General features: G+C 36.8%; 2 protein-coding genes across 2 annotated transcripts; both read left to right on the top strand.

Moving 5' to 3' along the window:
• The first annotated feature begins 786 nt into the window (after positions 1-786).
• On the top strand, positions 787-7,912 carry LOC306895114 (uncharacterized protein). The gene is made up of 16 exons (XM_079458112.1): positions 787-898; positions 1,121-1,177; positions 1,313-1,393; positions 1,536-1,697; positions 3,209-3,325; positions 4,048-4,633; positions 4,706-4,865; positions 4,937-5,077; positions 5,450-5,563; positions 5,649-5,685; positions 5,768-5,865; positions 6,298-6,419; positions 6,588-6,853; positions 6,931-7,021; positions 7,103-7,386; positions 7,469-7,912. Exons 1-16 carry the CDS (start codon positions 790-792, stop codon positions 7,600-7,602), a joined length of 2,559 nt encoding a protein of 852 aa, XP_079314238.1. The 5' UTR covers positions 787-789; the 3' UTR covers positions 7,603-7,912.
• A 607-nt stretch (positions 7,913-8,519) lies between these two features.
• On the top strand, positions 8,520-15,706 carry LOC306895292 (adhesion G-protein coupled receptor G5-like). Its single transcript, XM_079458446.1, has 17 exons — positions 8,520-8,546; positions 8,629-8,705; positions 9,053-9,124; positions 10,479-10,640; positions 10,720-10,752; positions 11,714-11,755; positions 12,139-12,241; positions 12,312-12,480; positions 12,552-12,692; positions 12,970-13,083; positions 13,160-13,196; positions 13,278-13,375; positions 13,656-13,777; positions 14,126-14,391; positions 14,469-14,559; positions 14,641-14,924; positions 15,007-15,706. The coding sequence occupies exons 1-17, from the start codon at positions 8,539-8,541 to the stop codon at positions 15,138-15,140; spliced, it is 1,953 nt and encodes a 650-aa protein (XP_079314572.1). The 5' UTR covers positions 8,520-8,538; the 3' UTR covers positions 15,141-15,706.
• The last annotated feature ends 3,270 nt before the right edge of the window (positions 15,707-18,976 follow it).

Raw genomic sequence — 18,976 nt, 5'->3', positions numbered from 1 at the left:
GTCTATGAAACATAGAAGGTTGTTTTTTACTGTGGTAATATTTGCATGTAAACGTTATTTGTTTACTTCCCTTTCCTCATCTTTGACACAGATGCAATGAAAAGACGGACAAGGTTTTATAGCTACTGAAATGAAATGCACAGATGTAGGTCAGGGCCTCGAAAAAGTTGCTGGACTGGACATATTGTATGGCCCTGTTATTCACATTAGTCATCGTACCAACCTGATCTCCAAAACCAAACTAATATACCCAATATTTGAATTCAGTTCTATACAATAATTACATTATTTTCATGAAAGATTTGAGATCACTTACTGAACACATTTAACACAATATACTACGTATAGTTTGAAAACCTGAGCACTACAAGAGCTCCAAAACATCAGCTCTTTAAAATAATGCATTAGCACATTGACAGGTGTGTGGTATTGTATCTGGTTATGAAAAAACAACACAACACTCATTTTGTATATATAATGTTTTTTAAATAAATTGATAAATTCATCTAATGTAATGTTGTTTTTCTATGGGCAGATTCAGTTCAAAACAGGTTCTGCTGTATGGGAATTTAAATATTTTAAATGAATGTCAATATTGTCTGTTGTTCACATATAAAGACAATGTTTTTTCTTTGTCATCTATAAGTTACTTCTAGGCTTAACACAGAATTATATTTGCATCAAACACAGAGGTGTGTGTGTGTGATCAAAACGGGATGTGATTATTTGCACATGCAAAGGTAAAACCATGTATGTGTCTCTGTGGATTATCATTTCATCTTCATCAGAATGATCATTAATGAGTTTAGTGTTTCTCACAGGCCGCTGTCACCGAGGACGATGTTTTGGCAAAAACACACTTTTCTCTGGATCCTCTTCTGTGCTACACGCCAGATAAGTATGTTGCTTTCATTACATATCAAATAAAAGTGCTGACATAATCTGCCTGGTTGCAAAAATACTTTTTAGACCTCGATTACAATTATACCTTTATGTTACAATTTAACGAAAGATGTAGTCTGAAACTTGTAAAGACCATATTAATACCATACCAAACATTTTGACACATAAAGTTCACGAGTATTTTCTGCTCATGTCATTTTGTCGTTTTGTTTTGCAGCCTTCTCAAAAATAATGATTGTGGGTCATAACCTGACTGTTTATTCAGGCTGTCCAGGTAGATGTCTTTATTTCAATATATTATTTTATTGCCTGTAAAATATACTGTGGATAAACTGTATACAGTATGTACACAAATATATAACCTGTTGATTTCTGAGTGATCTCATATTTCTTTCTCCTGCACCTACAGTGACAAAAGAGTGCAAAAAAAGCAATGACACACTGGGGAAATATTGCTTAATGGATGTCAAACAAAACACATCTTCTACAGGTAAAGTCTATTTGCTTAATATTTTAATAATCAGTATACTGTTACATTTCTTATATAATAATAATGTCTTCAGTTCGAACTAATTCTTTAAAGACAATTTCCTTAGCAAATGTAAATGCAACATTATCTTTCTGCTTTTCAGGACATTGCCAAAAGGAATCTGGAAAAACATTTAATTTCAATATAACAAACAATGGGAGTGAATATGAAGTAATGCTAAACGAGGAAGTAACAAACATCACAATGTTATTCCTGCCAGATCAACCGCAATATCTGCCATTAGACGTCTGTCTGAATTTAACAGGTGGGTGTCAAAGTTACGTTCATACACACGGAAAGGAAAGATCGTGGTGTTTAAAGAGTTTGTCTCAGTTTATGACTTATTCATTGAACTTCAGGAACAGAGAAGCAGTTTGATAAAAAACACACTACGCAAACAGAACAAATGCAAATCTATAACACTGACACCATACGCACCAGGGGCCGTTTAAGGAGGTTTAGTGAAAACTCTAAATATATTAACCCTGAAATGAGGGAAACTCTGGGATTTCCGTTTCAGAATATGAGGTTGGTCAAACCCGGGACAGCGGGGCAACTCAAGACCCGTTTCCAAAAGACAGGTCACTTATACTCAGAGTCAGTAACCATAGTAACTTACTCTCAGAACCTAACCTGGTCAGAAGCCGGTTTTCATTGGTAAACCCAGAGTTTATTTCCATCTCCTTCCCTTTTTAAAGTGCAAATTCATTAATAGGGTCATTCATGGCACATGTCATGACCGCACAGAGACCATCTCAGTGAGTAATATGCCACACGTGCTTTTATAGAGGATTCAGTACATGAAGAGGCTGCATTTAATCCCAGGGATGTACTTTGATTTCAGGAGAGCAATTTAGGACCCGAATTTTGTCATTTCCCTGTGCATTTATATTGAAACTGTACCGTTTTTCTTTACAGTGAATTAGATATATCAAAATATATCTCATCCATCCTTACATCAATAACATCAGCCGTCTCACGTGTATTACATCAGAGCATAATTTGCTATGGACGATGAGAAATGACTTAAAACTGTGTAAATAAAGTGCATGAATAATAAAATGAATAAATACAGACAATGAAGCGATAAAGGCTATAAACAATTTATTTTGACGTGCAGCCATTGAACTCAAATCTGCTCAGAGCAGCTGACTTAACACAAGACTCTGACGCCCTATAGGTGTCCTATACACCATGACGTCAGAATAACGTAACTAGAGCAGTGATGGCGAGTGAGAACATACAATGATTATTTATTACGTCTGTTGTTTCATTCATTAAATTATTCATTTATTTATTTATTGGTACATTTATCTATCTATTTATTAAGTCATTTTCAGCACATCAGTAAATCCACTGTATGCAGAGCGGAAAGAGTGCCTTGCACTCAAGTGCTTTCTGCCGCCATGTTGCTTTTTGGTGCCTAACCATGGCGAATCGTAATATCGGAGCTCCATTGATAATGTATTTTTATAGTCGTGGTTAACCCAGGGTAAACCCACCCAGAGTCACTTACTCAAATCAGCTGTTTTGAAAACAAAAACTCTTTAAGTTTCTAATTTCAAAGTAAACCAACTGGGAGTTCAAGGTTCAACCTAGAGATGGTTGAACCTCCTTATTAAAAAGGGCCACAGGCAAGACAAATAAATCCTGTGTTTTGTGCAGTCTGATGTGTCGAGCGCCCTCAGCTGGTGGAGAATGTTACTGCATTATCAATGTATAGATTTAAAGGGGAAGTGTGTCAACTTTGTGCCTCTAATCTGTTTTTTTCAACAGACTCCACAAACACATCCCACATCTGCCAGTGTAAGCTTAAACATATTTTAAATGTCAATAGATCTCTTGTTAAGCCGGAAAAGATTTGTAAAGAGGCGGCCTACAGTTCGTACTGCAGTAAGTCTGAAGATTTCTAATTAGCGTTTTACAACATTCTTTTTTGGAAATATTTCTCTGGTACTTTACACACCCACCAGCTAATAGATGTGTAGTCTTTTCGAGTATATTATGTCTTCATTTGTGTCACAAAATCGATCATATCATATAAATGTTAATACAAGTAAGGGGGAACATAAAGATGAATAACTGTTACGCCAGTGTTGGGTAAGTTACTCTGAAAATGTAATGAATTACTAGTTACGAATGACATGTTCAAAAGTGTAATTACATTACTGTATAAATGACTCTCTGCAAAAAGTATTTAATTACTTATTACTAATTACTTTCCATATCCTACATCAACCGATTAGTTCAGTGATTCAGGGATAGACATGAAATGGCTCTTTAAATTCACTCAAATAAAGAATATAAAACTAAATAAAGTAGTATTATTAACTGACCAAAGTATTACAAATACACTAAAGCACGGATTTTAAAGTTAGACTTTCTTATAGTTAAATGGTTGTATTGACACATCCAGTGTAGATAGACCACTTCTGGCTGTGGAACACGGCTCAACGCAATGCGACGTCTGTCTGTCTGGTGTAAACATGGGCTAAAGGCTGCGTCAGAATCTATCAGACATCGCACACTTATTAACTTCTCTTTTGTGCTTGCACGAACAATATCCCTACAAGACAGAAAGGGAATAAAACCTTGTTTCTTTCCATTTGATGTAGAGAAAGAAGGAAGCGCATACATTTTTAATGTAAATGGTAATAAAACAACATGTGTGACCTGCATCCAGACATCTACGACCACATTACCCTCTACAACCATGACTCTATCCACACACACGACTGCTTTCACAAACACGACATCTTCCATGACCATGACCTCATCCACAGAATCGACTACATCCACAAACACGACTCCTTCCACGACCATGACCTCATCCAGAAAATCGACTACATCCACAAACACGACTCCTTCCATGACCATGACCTCATCCACAGAAAAGACTCCATCCACTTACACGACTACATCCACAAACACGACTCCTTCCATGACCATGACCTCATCCACAGAAAAGACTCCATCCACTTACACGACTACATCCACAAACACGACTCCTTCCACGACCATGACCTCATCCACAAAATCGACTACGTTCACAAACACGACTCCTTCCACGACCATGACCTCATCCACAAAATCGACTACGTTCACAAACACGACTCCTTCCACGACCATGACCTCATCCACAAAATCGACTCCATCCACAACTACCAATTCACCAAATACCATCAGTGCTTCAAAAGCTGTGTAAGTCAACCTGTCATCAATTGTTTTAATCTCTACTGCTGAACATCATGTGATTTTAGAATAATATTGCAGAGAGATGGTGGACAACCTTGAGAACATTGTAAATGCGATGGAAAAAAACAATCAAACCACTAAACCCATTGTGGAGGAAGGCATTAAAGGTGTTCTCTACAGACAGTGTACAGAACCCAAAGACGTCATTTTCTCCTCATCAGACCAGGATGGGATAACTGTAAGTATTGAGAAACATTCAAAAACAGTTCCTATGATGAGTGATCTTTCATTTATCTTGTTTATTTACAGGTTTCTGATGCTCAAAACATCAGCCAGAGAAGTTTTTCTTGGTATGTGAAAATCTCAGATGAGGCATTTAATAAATCCCGTCAGGAAAACAACGGAAGCGCATTTGTTGGAGTTCTACAGTTCAAAAACATGGACGTCAATGTAATCGTACCAGTTTAATTTAGCAATTTAATGCAATCTGCTTTCTGCCTCTGTCTGAAACAAATGTTGTGAAAGTTAGCATCTATTACACTAGAAGTTAGGGTCTTTCTCAAGCATCACAACATATGAAAATCTCCACCTCTTTCTACATACAGTATGACTTAGAAATAACCTAGAAATGAAGTGATAATCTCATTATCTCAAACTATAATACCAAAATTTTACTCTGATTCTTTAGAAAGTGTTCAGGTTTAAACACGTCTGCCCTCTGGTGCTCGGGCTGCTTGTAGGAATATTATTTCTTTAGCTGTTTTTGTTTTTTAAACATTTTTGAATTGAATCGTTTACTCCATTGCATGATTTCTGATTTAGGACAGAGATAAAAGTCGCGTTGTTTTAAACAAAGCGGTTTATGGAATATCGATGGGAGCAAATATCTCAAATCTTTCTAAAAATATCGAAATTGTCATCCGGACGGAAAATCTGGTAATCTTTTCATTTTTGAGTAAGACATTGTTATGATGAATTTACATTGGGAGAAAATGAAAATAAATCTTCTCTTCTTGTACAGACTGGTGATGTGTCTTGCAATTCTTGGGATGGCAGAGGTAAACACAGTTAAAGACACTTATATTCACAATACGCATCAAATTCTGCTCATCGTTGCTTTATTCTTTGGATTTTGTTCAGGAAACCTGACATGGACGATGTTCGGCTGTGACACGCAAAGAAATAACACCATCATCACATGCTCATGTTCACATCTGACATTCTTCGCGGTGCTGATGGTAAGATGTATTACTCAAAGTTTGCTTCTTCAAAACTCTTAAATTTACAATAAAGTATCAGCTTTGTATCACATGATTCTCTTTCAATTCAAAGAATTTACTGTCATGTTCAGAGTAAGGAAAACAAGTTTCCCTTTGCAACGTAATTCTTTCTTTGCTGTCCACAGTGAATGCCAGAGAAAGTGCAACACACACATACTAAATAAAGCTAAAACCATGCTGCAACGGTGGAATATACAATAGATATGTAAAAATAGAAATATACTGTATACTGTATGTGCAACTGTAGTGTACTGACTTATGTGCATCTTCATTTACTCTCAATTTAATCTTGTTACTATCTCTGAAAAAACGTTTTAGATATTACAGAGATCAAATTTGTCTTAAGTGGTAAATATGAAAATTAACCATCTCTGTTCTTTTATCTTTCAGTCGATTCCCAATGCAAACATCACCTCACCACATGTGGACACATTGACTTATATCTCTTATATTGGTTGTGGTTTATCCATGTTTTTTCTGGGCATCGCTCTGTTCATGCATTTCTTGTTACGGTAAAGTATCACGTACTGTAATCACACATAGAAACACAGTAGTGATGTTTGTAAAGTCACAAATCACTCTTACTGATGCTTGTTTATTATTTATATTTATAACTCATCCTGCATCAGTTGTGCTTCAGACATTATAAAAGGTGACTTTTGCTTTTTTTATTGTTACAGGAAAAACAAATCGAATCAGTCCACAACGATCCTGATCAATATGTTTGTGGCTTTATTTTTACTGAACTTATCGTTTTTGTCCAACGAGAGCATCGCCGACAAACAATCCGGCCCAGCGTGTACTGTCATAGCGTTGCTCATGCATTACTCTATGCTGTCAACATTCACCTGGTTCTTCCTTCAAGCTCTTCATATGTATTTCTGGCTCATCCCAAAAACTATCACCATCAAAAACTATATGAGGAAGATCATTGTGTCAGGATGGAGTGAGTTTAATAAAACGTCATTTTTGGGAGGATGTGAAAACTCACAGACAGTTGAATTCGTCTCGATCTGTTTTCAGGTGTTTCGTGTCCAGTAGTTGTGATTATTGCTGCTCTTGGAGAATACAAGTCGTTGATCATTAAATCCACGGCTGAAAAAACAACACGAATGTGAGTTTAGCGTCTTCATGTGTCACGGGACTGTAAATATTGAGACGTTCATCTTCACAGTCTTTGACTTTCTCATCACAGGTGCTGGATCTCAAATCTCTACATTCACTACATAGTGAACATCGGCTACTATTCCTTGGTCTTCAGTTTCACAACAGGGGTCTTCGTCATGATCGTCTGCAAAATGATTCAAGCAAGAAACGTGCGTGTGGGTCACGTCAAGAAATTAACGTTGAAGAAACGTCTGATGATGATCTTGAGTCTGTTTGTTCTCATGGGCTTGACGTGGGGCGTGGCTTTCTTCAGTTATGGAGACATGCTCATCCCGTCCTACTATATCTTCTGTGTGCTGAACTCTTTTCAGGGTGAGGAATACATGTGTCAATATATCACGTGTGTTTTAAGGATGAAGGATTTGTCTCTAATTGTTTCTTTGTGGTTCTTCAGGGTTTTTTCTCTTTCTGTATTATTATCACATTCGTAATGATGCCGAGGGCAGTTTCTCTGAGGATCCGGACAGATCCACTTCCACACTTTTTCAATCCACCATTAACAATACGCAAGAGAATATCTATACTTAAGAGTGAAGATGCTGAGTTTCCTCTCATATCAGTACACATCACCACATACAATTTCATGTGTCGTGTATATTTCAGATACTTAACTTGATAGATATTAATCATATTTGATTTACTAATCTTTCCTGAAGACACAATTTAGGTGGTTTTGTGAGTCCCTATTACTCAAAGTTGTTAAAGTTGAGCAAACTCTCAGATATAGTTATGAACGATCATCAGATCTGTCTGTAACTGATGATCAATATCTGCTTTGTATGGACACACTTCCAAGGCTTTTCAAATGAAATAAAAACAAAATGATATGAGATATATAAACAGGTCTTCGTGTAGTTATTCATTAGAATCAACATGGTGTAAGAACTGAACACATATATGGCTTGTAAAAAGGCCTCTTCTAGAAAACATATTTGCATTGTACCAGAGAATGTCGTGATGTACATGAATGCGGAAAGATTAGATTTGATTATGTAAAATGCTGCACGCAACACAGTTTCATAATCCGTTCATCATTTTATGTTTCTTATAAATGATAAATCAAACATCAAAAGAAAATCGAAATATATAAAAACATGTAACATTAAACATAGATGAAATGTTTCGATGTGTTCGGGTTTACGTCTTGCCATGTAAATGAATATAATGTTTGTTTTCTTTCGTTTTTGAATATGATTTTTTATTCTACTCTGTAAGTCGTCGTTGGATAAAAGCATCTGACAAATAAAGAAACACACTATACTGTTCTTATAGAAAGTTTCACGTTTCTGTTAAATGAAAAAATAAATATAAACGTTGACTGAATGAGAATGTTGTTACTGGGCTTTAACAGTTATGGGTTTTTGGGTCGGTAGAGGAGTGTCTTTAACTGAAACTTGATTTGCATGTTTGAAAATGTAAATGAACTTCAGTGAAGAGTCAACACACGATCTTGTGGATTTATATATGAACAGGTGAAATCATCTGTGGATAAACTTTTTATCTTCATCAGAACAATCATTAATGGTTTATAACAGAGTTTAGTGTTTCTCACAGGCCGCTGTCACCGAGGACGATGTCGTGGCAAAAACACACTTTTCTCTGGATCCTCTTCTGTGCTACACACCAGATAAGTATGTTGCTTTCTGATAACCTGTTTTCATTCATTATTTATTTTAAGGTAATATAGTGCTAATAAAGGTGTTTGGTTTGTGTTCTCTATGTAATCTGTTTGATTGCAAAAATACTGTTAAGGTAAAAAATACACTAGGATTCCTAAGTGACGTATAGAAATATAATTTGTAGTCTGGGATTTGTGTTAAGATTACGATGACCATGTAAATAAATGCACAAATTTGTTTATGGTTTTATATTGTTGTCCTGGTAAGTATAGAATTTGTCCACACTCATGTTAGCAGAATATTTAATTTCTGGATGAAAAACTGACAAATACATTCAATTATTTCTTTCTTTCCTACAGCTTTAAACCTGACATGCTACAGTGATAAGCTGAATAGGAACCGATGCATAATGAGACATTCTATCAAGTTTGGTGAGCACAGGCAAGATACGTAATGAGTTAACAGACATTAATACAGAGACAAAACCAAAACCCACGAGGGGTAAAACAAAGAACAAGGGAATAAAACATGACGGGTAAACAGGAACACAAACTAACTACACTGGACTAGACTAGACTAGACTAGACCAAGACAACGCTTGAATTAAATACAAAGAACTAAAATCACTCAACAAGACAGAAGAACTCACCACATGAATCGAAATGAACCAGCACAAGACACAAGGGCATTAAATAAGGGATCAAATCAAGAGGAGAACAGGTGTAGGGCATAGCATTAATAACAGGGTCAGGAACAGAGGCGAGACCGGAGAGAGTGTATGGAAGGCCATAAGGGCCATAAATGCCTCTCTGCACACAAAACATGAGGTTCTGTCATGATCCTGCCACTAAACCACGAGAAACATGAAATGGTGCGGTTGAATCATGACGGAATCTACCTATGTTAAAATGTATGTGTTTTAAATATTTAGAGTTACATAAAGGGAAACATGTATTTAACATGCTCGCTTTGAACGCTTTTTTGTTGAATTTTTATGGAGTGCCTTAATAGATCTCCCTAACGTATTCATACTAAAGTCCCTTTCATTTTGGTTTCATGTCGACTTCTTGTGGATGTCGGCATTAAAACAATAGTTGTAATGGTGTTTTTTCTGAAATGTGATATATATCGGGAAAAATATGTACGATGGGGCTTGTTTCCGTCCTTTGGGAATTTTCTATTTATTTTTTAACTTCTAATAATGTATGCTCTATTCATTTGAACTGTGTGTAGTAATGGTGGCACCCTTTCCGAAGTTCAAACAATGCCTAGAAAGGGATACTCCGTCATGAATTACTTACCCTCAAGTCATTCAACATCTCTACGACATCCGTTCCTATTAAGAACACTGAAGTCTACAACACATGCGTGCGATGCTGATGCTGGAGCTAGTGTTCACAAATCATGCATGTTGATCAGACGCAGGAGCTGGCGTTTCACGTCAGCATCACATGCATGTGTCTTGTGGTCGTCTGGGCGATTTGATGCGGAAGTCAAGAAATAGTTGGATATTGTCATTATTATTGATCGTCACTTTATATAGTTAAAGCTGAACCACTGCAGTGACATGGACTATTTCTATGATGTCTTTGAAAGGCAGTTGCGTTGCAGTGGGGGTCAGAAAGCCTCCAGTCCTGAACTATCTTAATTTGTGTACAGAAGATAAACAGGGGTCCTGGGGTTGATGAACGACTTGAGGGTAATTCATGATAGAATTTTTTTTTATTAGTTCCTATTTAATTATAAATGTTTCAGCAAATGTAACATGATCTCTTTGCTTTTTAGATGAATGCAAAACTGACAATGGAAAAATTACATTTCTATATACAAATAAAGGGGACATATATAGAGTAACAGCGAGTAATAAAATTGAGGATTACATCACAATGTTGTTCAGGTCAAATCAGTTACAAAATCTGACATCAGTTGTCTGTAACAATCTAACAGGTGTGTGTCACACTTACTCTTATTCATACAGACAGGAAAGATTATATTGTGTCTCAGCTTATATCTTCTATTACTACAGGGCTCTCTGGACCATCAGCCTGCAATAAACAAGGTGAGACACAAGGACAGAGGACACAGGCACAGACAGCGGGACAGGGGTTAAAAACAGACTTTAATAATAACAAACAAAAACACACAAGGGGTAAAATAACAAATATATAAACATGACAGATAAACAGGAACACGGACTAACTAAACTAGACAGGACTGAAAATAAACATTGACCTTAAATACAAATAACTGGATTAGACTAGAGAGAGTGTATGGAAGTCCATAAGGGCCATAATTGCCTCTCTCCACATAAAACATGAGGTTCTGTCATGGTTCTTCCTCTTCGCGTCATGTCTTTCTTGATCTAGTGGCGGAGCCATGACACAGCCGGGACATTTCAGGGTATCCCCCATAATAACCGCACAGGGTCATCTTGGTAACGTAGTCATCATGACCATTGAACTTTAAATTATACGTAAATGCAATAAAAATATGTGGATGTGTGGATTTTCCTCATGCAAGGTCTGCATTCTGATAAGCATACAAAAAAATTCATATCCAAAAATATACTGAATGAGGTAAGTAGCTGTACAATTTGCAGGATCATATACATGCGGCTGGTTTTAAGCGTCAGGTCCTGATCACCCTGTGGGGATTTGTTCTGCGATGACAGTGGGCTGTCTGTGCATTCTCTTACTTACTGTAGGGCTTTATTTAGAATATACGTTAGTAACTGATATGTAAAAAAACGTTGATATGAAACACTATATGAACTTGGCAGATGCTTTGGTCCAAAGTGACTTAAGTGCATTAAGAGACACATGTGCATCATTATTTTCTCTACTAACTAAAGCACAGTATGAAAAGAGTATATAACAAACTCGGGTGAAATTAATCAAACTCAGTTTCCTCTCCTGTATAGGGAGAGATATATTGCATCATCAACATACAGATTTAATGGGAAGTGTGTCATCTCTGTGCCTCCATCATCACAAAACAGACTAACAGATTCTTTTTGACAGGTCACAGCCACTGCCACTGCCACTGCCTGCATGATGTTTCAGGTATTTTCAATGTTAAACTTTCTGCTATAACACAGTTCTGTACACTAAAAAAAGAGTGAAATATATAGTACTAAAAGTACTTCTTTGCCCGTTACCATAGGGGAACCACTTTTAGTGTAGGTCCTAAACTTTGTGAAAATGTCATGTACACCTGAATGCCACTTTGGTCAAGTTAAGTAGCAGATGATATCTGTATATGTAAAATCTACAAAATACATTTTTGTTTTATTTCTATGACGCACAAACTGTTTTTTTTACTTAACCTTATACTATCACAGGAATGTTTGATTTTCAAATAAACATTGCATGATACTCAATTTGAATTGTGCGGACACTAGCTGGTCCCCACAACAAAATGCTTATAATATATATTTTATTTTCAGGAAGCAAATATCTTCTGCTTGTGAAAGAGAAGAAAATTGTGTGTATGACATGCAGTCCTCCATCTCTGAATTCGACAGCATCCATCAATGCTTCAGAAGCATCGTAGGTGAACCCGTCGCCTGTTGTTTTAATCTCTACTGCAGAACATCATGTGACTTCAACCATGTTTCAGAGATTTGATGGATGACCTCAAGACCATAGCGGATGACATGGAGGTAAACAATGAAATTACAGAAGAGATTGACATGGAAGGCGTTAAAGGTCTCGTGTACAGACAGAACAGAAACACAGAACCCAAAGACGTCATCATGTTCTCCTCATCAGATCAGGATGAGATAACTGTAGGTCTCGAGAAACGTTCAGATACTCTTCATCTGTTGTGTGATCTTTCATTTATCTTGTTTATTTACAGGTTACTGATCCTCAAAATATCACACAGAAACAGTATTCCTGGTTTGTGAAGATCTCAGCGGAGGCATTCAAGCGATCCCGTCAGAAAAACAACGGAAGCGCATTTGTTGGAGTTCTTCAGTTCAAAAACATGGACATCAATGTAAATACACTTTTATTTCTACACATTTACTTCTTGTATCTGCATTCCGCTTCTGTCTGGGCTCTTTATAATCTGCAAATTAACCAAGCTTCTTTCTTCAATAACCATTGTTTTTGTCGTACGACTGGGGTTATTCAAACCTCCCCGGCACCAACATCTTAAAATAATAGATCTTCTGTACTGTTTCTTTAGATATTGGTTGGCTTTAAACATGCCGGTCTCTGTAAAACTGTTGCATTCAGCAATATTAAACATCACGTTATCATTTCTGATTTAGGGCAGTGATCAAAATCACATTGTTTTGAATGATGAGGTTTATGGAATAACAATGGGAGCCAACATCTCAAATCTTACTGACAATATTGAGATATTCATCAGAACAGGAAATCTGGTAATTCAGTTTTTTTAAGAAAGACACTGTTACGATTGTGGCAAAGATAAAAGTAAGACTTGTTGTTTTTGTACAGGTTGGTAATGTGTCTTGCAATTCGTGGGATGGCAGAGGTAAACGCAGATTCATAAAGTACAGCACAACTCGTATGAAATATCTCTCATCGTTGTTTTCTCTTTTTTGTTTGTGTGTAGGAAACCTGACGTGGACGACGTTCGGCTGTGACACAGAAGTTAATTTGACCCACATCACGTGCTCATGTTCACATCTGACGTTCTTCGCTGTGCTGATGGTGAGATCAAAGTTTGCTCTTTCATACCTCGGGTCTTCATTTTCAATTAAAGTAGGCCTGGTGGTTAGAGCGTTGCGCTTGTGATCAGAAGGTTGCTGGTTCTAATCTCAGTACCAGCAGGTCATGACTGAAGGGCCCTTGAGCAAGGCACCTTACCCCTGATTGCTCTGCAGTAATGTGACACTGTAAAAAACTACTTGTAAGTCGCTTTGGATAAAAGTGTCTGCCAAATGAATAAATGTAAATGTAATGTGTACCCATCTGTTCTTTTATCTTTCAGTCGATTCCCAATGCAAACATCACCTCACCACATGTGGACACATTGACTTATATCTCTTATATTGGTTGTGGTTTATCCATGTTTTTTCTGGGCATCGCTCTGTTCATGCATTTCTTGTTACGGTAAAGTATCACGTACTGTAATCACACATAGAAACACAGTAGTGATGTTTGCATTATTTATCTTTGAGGTATAACTTGTCCTGTGTCAGACATTGTATTTAGATTCTTTAAATATCAACACATTTTAGAGGATGTAACGCAGATATTCATAGACGGATGAAATGCAATTTAGTTTCGATTAGATTTACATTTAGTAGTTTAGTGAGCTCTTTATTCTTTAAATAAATCAATACTGTTCAATGGACTTCAAATCCTTCAAAAAACAAACATTACAAACATTATGGCTGCGTGTTCCACTATACCTGATGAAAATATAAACGTTTGTATTATAAATTTTTATTGTTACAGGAAAAACAAATCGAATCAGTCCACGACGATCCTGATCAATATGTTTGTGGCTTTATTTTTACTGAACTTATCGTTTTTGTCCAACGAGAGCATCGCCGACAAACAATCCGGCCCAGCGTGTACTGTCATAGCGTTGCTCATGCATTACTCTATGCTGTCAACATTCACCTGGTTCTTCCTTCAAGCTCTTCATATGTATTTCTGGCTCATCCCAAAAACTATCACCATCAAAAACTATATGAGGAAGATCATTGTGTCAGGATGGAGTGAGTTTAATAAAACGTCATTTTTGGGAGGATGTGAAAACTCACAGACAGTTGAATTCGTCTCGATCTGTTTTCAGGTGTTTCGTGTCCAGTAGTTGTGATTATTGCTGCTCTTGGAGAATACAAGTCGTTGATCATTAAATCCACGGCTGAAAAAACAACACGAATGTGAGTTTAGCGTCTTCACGTGTCACGGGACTGTAAATATTGAGACGTTCATCTTCACAGTCTTTGACTTTCTCATCACAGGTGCTGGATCTCAAATCTCTACATTCACTACATAGTGAACATCGGCTACTATTCCTTGGTCTTCAGTTTCACAACAGGGGTCTTCATCATGATCGTCTGCAAAATGATTCAAGCAAGAAACGTGCGTGTGGGTCACGTCAAGAAATTAACGTTGAAGAAACGTCTGATGATGATCTTGAGTCTGTTTGTTCTCATGGGCTTGACGTGGGGCGTGGCTTTCTTCAGTTATGGAGACATGCTCATCCCGTCCTACTATATCTTCTGTGTGCTGAACTCTTTTCAGGGTGAGGAATACATGTGTCAATATATCACGTGCGTTTTAAGGATGAAGGATTTGTCTCTAATTGTTTCTTTGTGGTTCTTCAGGGTTTTTTCTCTTTCTGTATTATTATCACATTCGTAATGATGCCGAGGGCAGTTTCTCTGAGGATCCGGACAGATCCACTTCCACACTTTCTCAATCCACCATTAACAATACGCAAGAGAATATCTCTACATAAGATCTGTGTTTTACTACTAGACTTCTGTGTTTTGTGTACTAAAGCAGGTGTCTTGTTCGGTTCTATACTCCATTAATGTGGTATCTTAGGGGTTCACTGCTACTGTATAGGGGAAGATAAAAATAAGACATAATAATAAGATCTGAATCCATTTCAAAGGATTAAAATTGAGTGAGTTTGTTATAATTATTCTTTTCCATTTCTAACATCCTGTCTATTTAATCTCTGGGTTTTAAGTTGTAGGTTCAAGACAGACACATATGTGGTATCCTATAATCAGCATATTTACCAAATATTCATTGTTTTCAAATAACTATCATCACTGTTTTGAATTAGAATTAAACATCAGCAATAGTGATTTCTAACTTTGCAAACATCACTAAATATAAACTGCATTCACCTAGGCTTTCGCAATAACATTAATAAAGAATATCACTGCTTTTCTTTGTAAACATTGCATATTTATCCTAAATCGTTTTCTTTCAGATATTGTTACTGTGTGAACTGTATACATGTCATAATAACCTCTTATTAAAATCATTTATAGGTGTTGGAATTGCCTCCCCAAATAGCAAGACTTATTTCTAAAATCTGAATAAAATGTTCAACACATATTTCTGACACAAAATGAAAATGCGTAGAAAAATTGTACATAAAGTAAATGCATACAGCTAAGAAAAGTAAATGCATACAGCTGGATGGTCCATAAGAGGGCGCTGTGAGGTTTCAGATTTTGCTGTAAATGAAACTCATGAATGAATCTCAGCTGGAGTTGAGGGACCTTCATGAGACACAGATTGAAACATGATTCAGTGGATGTAAATCTTTCAGATTCATGACTCTTACTCTTGCTATTACAGTCAGCCATTGACTCATTATTTACTACAGCGAAGAATCGACCTTCTGAATTCAGTTTGTAATGATTGACGTCACAACATCACATTTGGCTTTAAAACAGCGCTCGAGTTTATCATGATTATTTCACAACACATCTGGTCTCATTGGCACCTAAACATCGGAATTGTTTTTTTCACATCCCTATAATAGAGGCTACTGACATGCCAAGACAATGATGTATTGGTTCAGTGTCAATCAGCACAGAAGTTTGAATATCATCCTGTGCATTCTTCATGGTATCCGTCTCAGACTCACATGTGTACAGACGCTTCAGAATCTCCGTGTGTGGCTCCAGCAGCTTCCTTTCAAATCATCTCTTTGGCGACAGGGAAGGACCGGGAAAAGAAGTGCGGTGCATGAGAAATGTTTACAAGGATCAGAACCTCGGTCTGATGTGGCGAGTGTGGATTCAGATGAGGAAATGTGTGGGAAAGTCATCACGTCTGATGCGCAACAGGCAGCGATGCTCTTGAACCGAAGGCCGGACGCTGTCTGAGCTGTCAGAGACATGAACATTCATGACAAATGTTTGTCTGTTTGAAGATGAATAATAGTCTGAATTATTAGTGCCAAACAACAGACTGCAGATTTGTTTCTCTCTTTTAAGAGCACGGCAGGTTTGTTTACAGTTTCAGTTTAACTTATTTCGGTGATTAATGTGATGTTGTATAGTTGCAAGTAGAGGTTTTGCCCTGGGCCTTATTTATAGAATCAAACAGTGTGCTATTAGTTTACTGAACTTCTTTTACTGTTATACCTGGAATACACTTTAAAGTATAAACTAAGAAGTGGGCCAATTAAGTGCTATTAAAATGGTACACTAAAAAGTATACTAGTTTTTAAATTACACGTAAAATTAAGTATATACTCAAGTATACCTAATGAAATAAACTTGAAGTATACTTATTTATTTGTCAGTTGCTTCCAAGTTGTTAGTGTTTAAACAAATTGAAACTAAACTTGTGTTAATATAGAATCTTATTCCGTAGACAGGTTAATGTTAGTAGTCTTTACTTAAAACCATTAGTTCACATAACTCTTTATCAATCGTTTGCTTAAAATTTATTTTCTGCATTTAAAACACTAAGGGCTTAAACTTTAAAGGCGAGATTTAACGGTGTGTCTTGCATTCTGATTTCTTTACAATGTTAAACGTGCTGTCTTCTCATGCTGTACAAGATCAACTTGTCACGAGATTGACGTATTACGTACTAAGGTTCGTTATGTTTTTTTTTCTAACAAGAAAAATGTAGTACTTTATTGGGCAATTCTCCCGGAAATGTACATCCACGGCAAGAAGAAAGAAAAAGCCTGCCCACGTGGCAACCGACAAGCGATAGGAAGGCCCGCTTACCATCAAGATTGGCTGTGCAGTGGTCCTTACTCTTGCTATAGTGAGAGAAGTTAAGGTGTGTTTGTTTGTTCACTGCATTTCAGTGATGGATGTTATATAAACGGTGGATATAACGCTGGATTTGGAGATGGTTTGAAACTGATAGATGGCGCAGTCCCGGAGCTAAAAGATGCCGGACATGAACAGGTGTTAGTAAGTCAAACTAAGTCACAACGGTGTGTACGTGCATAATGTAAACAACACGAACTTATAGTGAATCAAAACAATTCGATGATGTATTCTGAGCTCGTGATTTAGTTCCTCCCCCCCGCACAGCCTCAGGATGTCGTATGATTAGACACAGAGATTTCAAGTATTATGAACTCAAAATGATAGTTTTAAGGATTTCGTCGGTTTAGATTAAGTAAACAATATTTTCTTATTTTTTGGCTCTGAAGTGCAACTTTATAAGAAATGTCTGGTCACGATTACTCGATTGCGGTGAAGACAAATTTACGAGCAGATCTATTACCAACGCGATTAAAATGTGGTTATTAATTAAGTTATCTTAATAAACATTTCATAATTTATGACCGTTATTATAAAACTCTTTATAAAAAGCCTCAGCGTTCTGAACATGAAGATTAATGTGTAGCAAATCTGCAATATTTTACGTCCAGACGAGTGCCAGGATTGTGCATTCCCAATGAGTTTAAGTCGAGCTATCGTTTCATCCCCACGCTTCACATTAGATGCGTCTCGTGCATTTCTCTCAAACCTGAGCTTTCCACAGTTTGGCAGATGATTGTAAAACACACGACTGAAGAATGAACACCGAGCAGCACTTTGTGATTAAATGAAATGTTCCAGGACTGATAGATCAGCGTTCTCCTGTACGCCACAAACTCCAATATGAATCTGTGGTCTGGTGGACGGCCAAATGGTGTTTCAGTGCTGGCAGACACATCCAAATTCCTTCAGCGCTCATTAGAGGAGTCCATGTACCCATTCTGGGGCTATGTGTGAAATATGTACAGAACACTTTATATATATTTTATACCTGTATGTACAATTGATTAAACAATCTTTGTACATTCTCAAGTATTTTACCAAAAAAGATGGTTGACAAGCATCTGATCATTTAGAGGAATGATATCGCATCTCTCCTCACGTCGTTGCTCTTTCATATCTCTGTGAGTTTTCAGGTGTGTTTCATTTCTGATGTTTCTCAAAAAAATGCTTAGAAGAAATCAAACGAGAGCGTAATTGTGCAACTCCACGAAGAGTCTGGAGGTGTAAAATGAAAGTAGATTGTATAGATGAATGTGGATTCAGAAATGTTGTGATGAGAAATGTTTGAGTTCATATCGAGATCTTCGCTAATATTGACTTTTGATTGCAGACGAGACAAATCTGAGCTCAGTTTGACACATTGTTGACGTCTCTTGTCAAACTCTAATGACTTCTACACTTCTATTAGCTCTTAATTTAATCTCATTGATGTCTAGGAGGCGAAATAATTGAGACATTAAAGAGATGATTTGTCTTTCACAAACATTGAAGTTTAACAAAGATCATAATTCAGATCACAGACACAATAAACATG

The sequence above is a fragment of the Barbatula barbatula genome, assembly GCF_947034865.1.
Source record: "Barbatula barbatula genome assembly, chromosome: 6".
Lineage (NCBI taxonomy): Eukaryota > Metazoa > Chordata > Actinopteri > Cypriniformes > Nemacheilidae > Barbatula > Barbatula barbatula.
Note: the sequence above shows the minus strand (reverse complement) of the source record. Positions and strands in the feature narration are given on the sequence as shown.

What these genes read in the sequence shown, in the direction of transcription:
- LOC306895114 (XM_079458112.1), top strand. Translation starts at nt 790, where the DNA reads ATGATCATTAATGAGTTTAGTGTTTCTCACAGGCCGCTGTCACCGAGG. An exon ending in ACAAAACACATCTTCTACAG is followed by an intron (nt 1,394 to 1,535) that starts GTAAAGTCTATT and finishes TCTGCTTTTCAG; the next exon opens with GACATTGCCAAAAGGAATCT. An exon ending in TCAAAAACATGGACGTCAAT is followed by an intron (nt 5,078 to 5,449) that starts GTAATCGTACCA and finishes TTTCTGATTTAG; the next exon opens with GACAGAGATAAAAGTCGCGT.
- LOC306895292 (XM_079458446.1), top strand. An exon ending in CTGTGCTACACACCAGATAA is followed by an intron (nt 8,706 to 9,052) that starts GTATGTTGCTTT and finishes TCTTTCCTACAG; the next exon opens with CTTTAAACCTGACATGCTAC. An exon ending in GAGACATTCTATCAAGTTTG is followed by an intron (nt 9,125 to 10,478) that starts GTGAGCACAGGC and finishes TTTGCTTTTTAG; the next exon opens with ATGAATGCAAAACTGACAAT.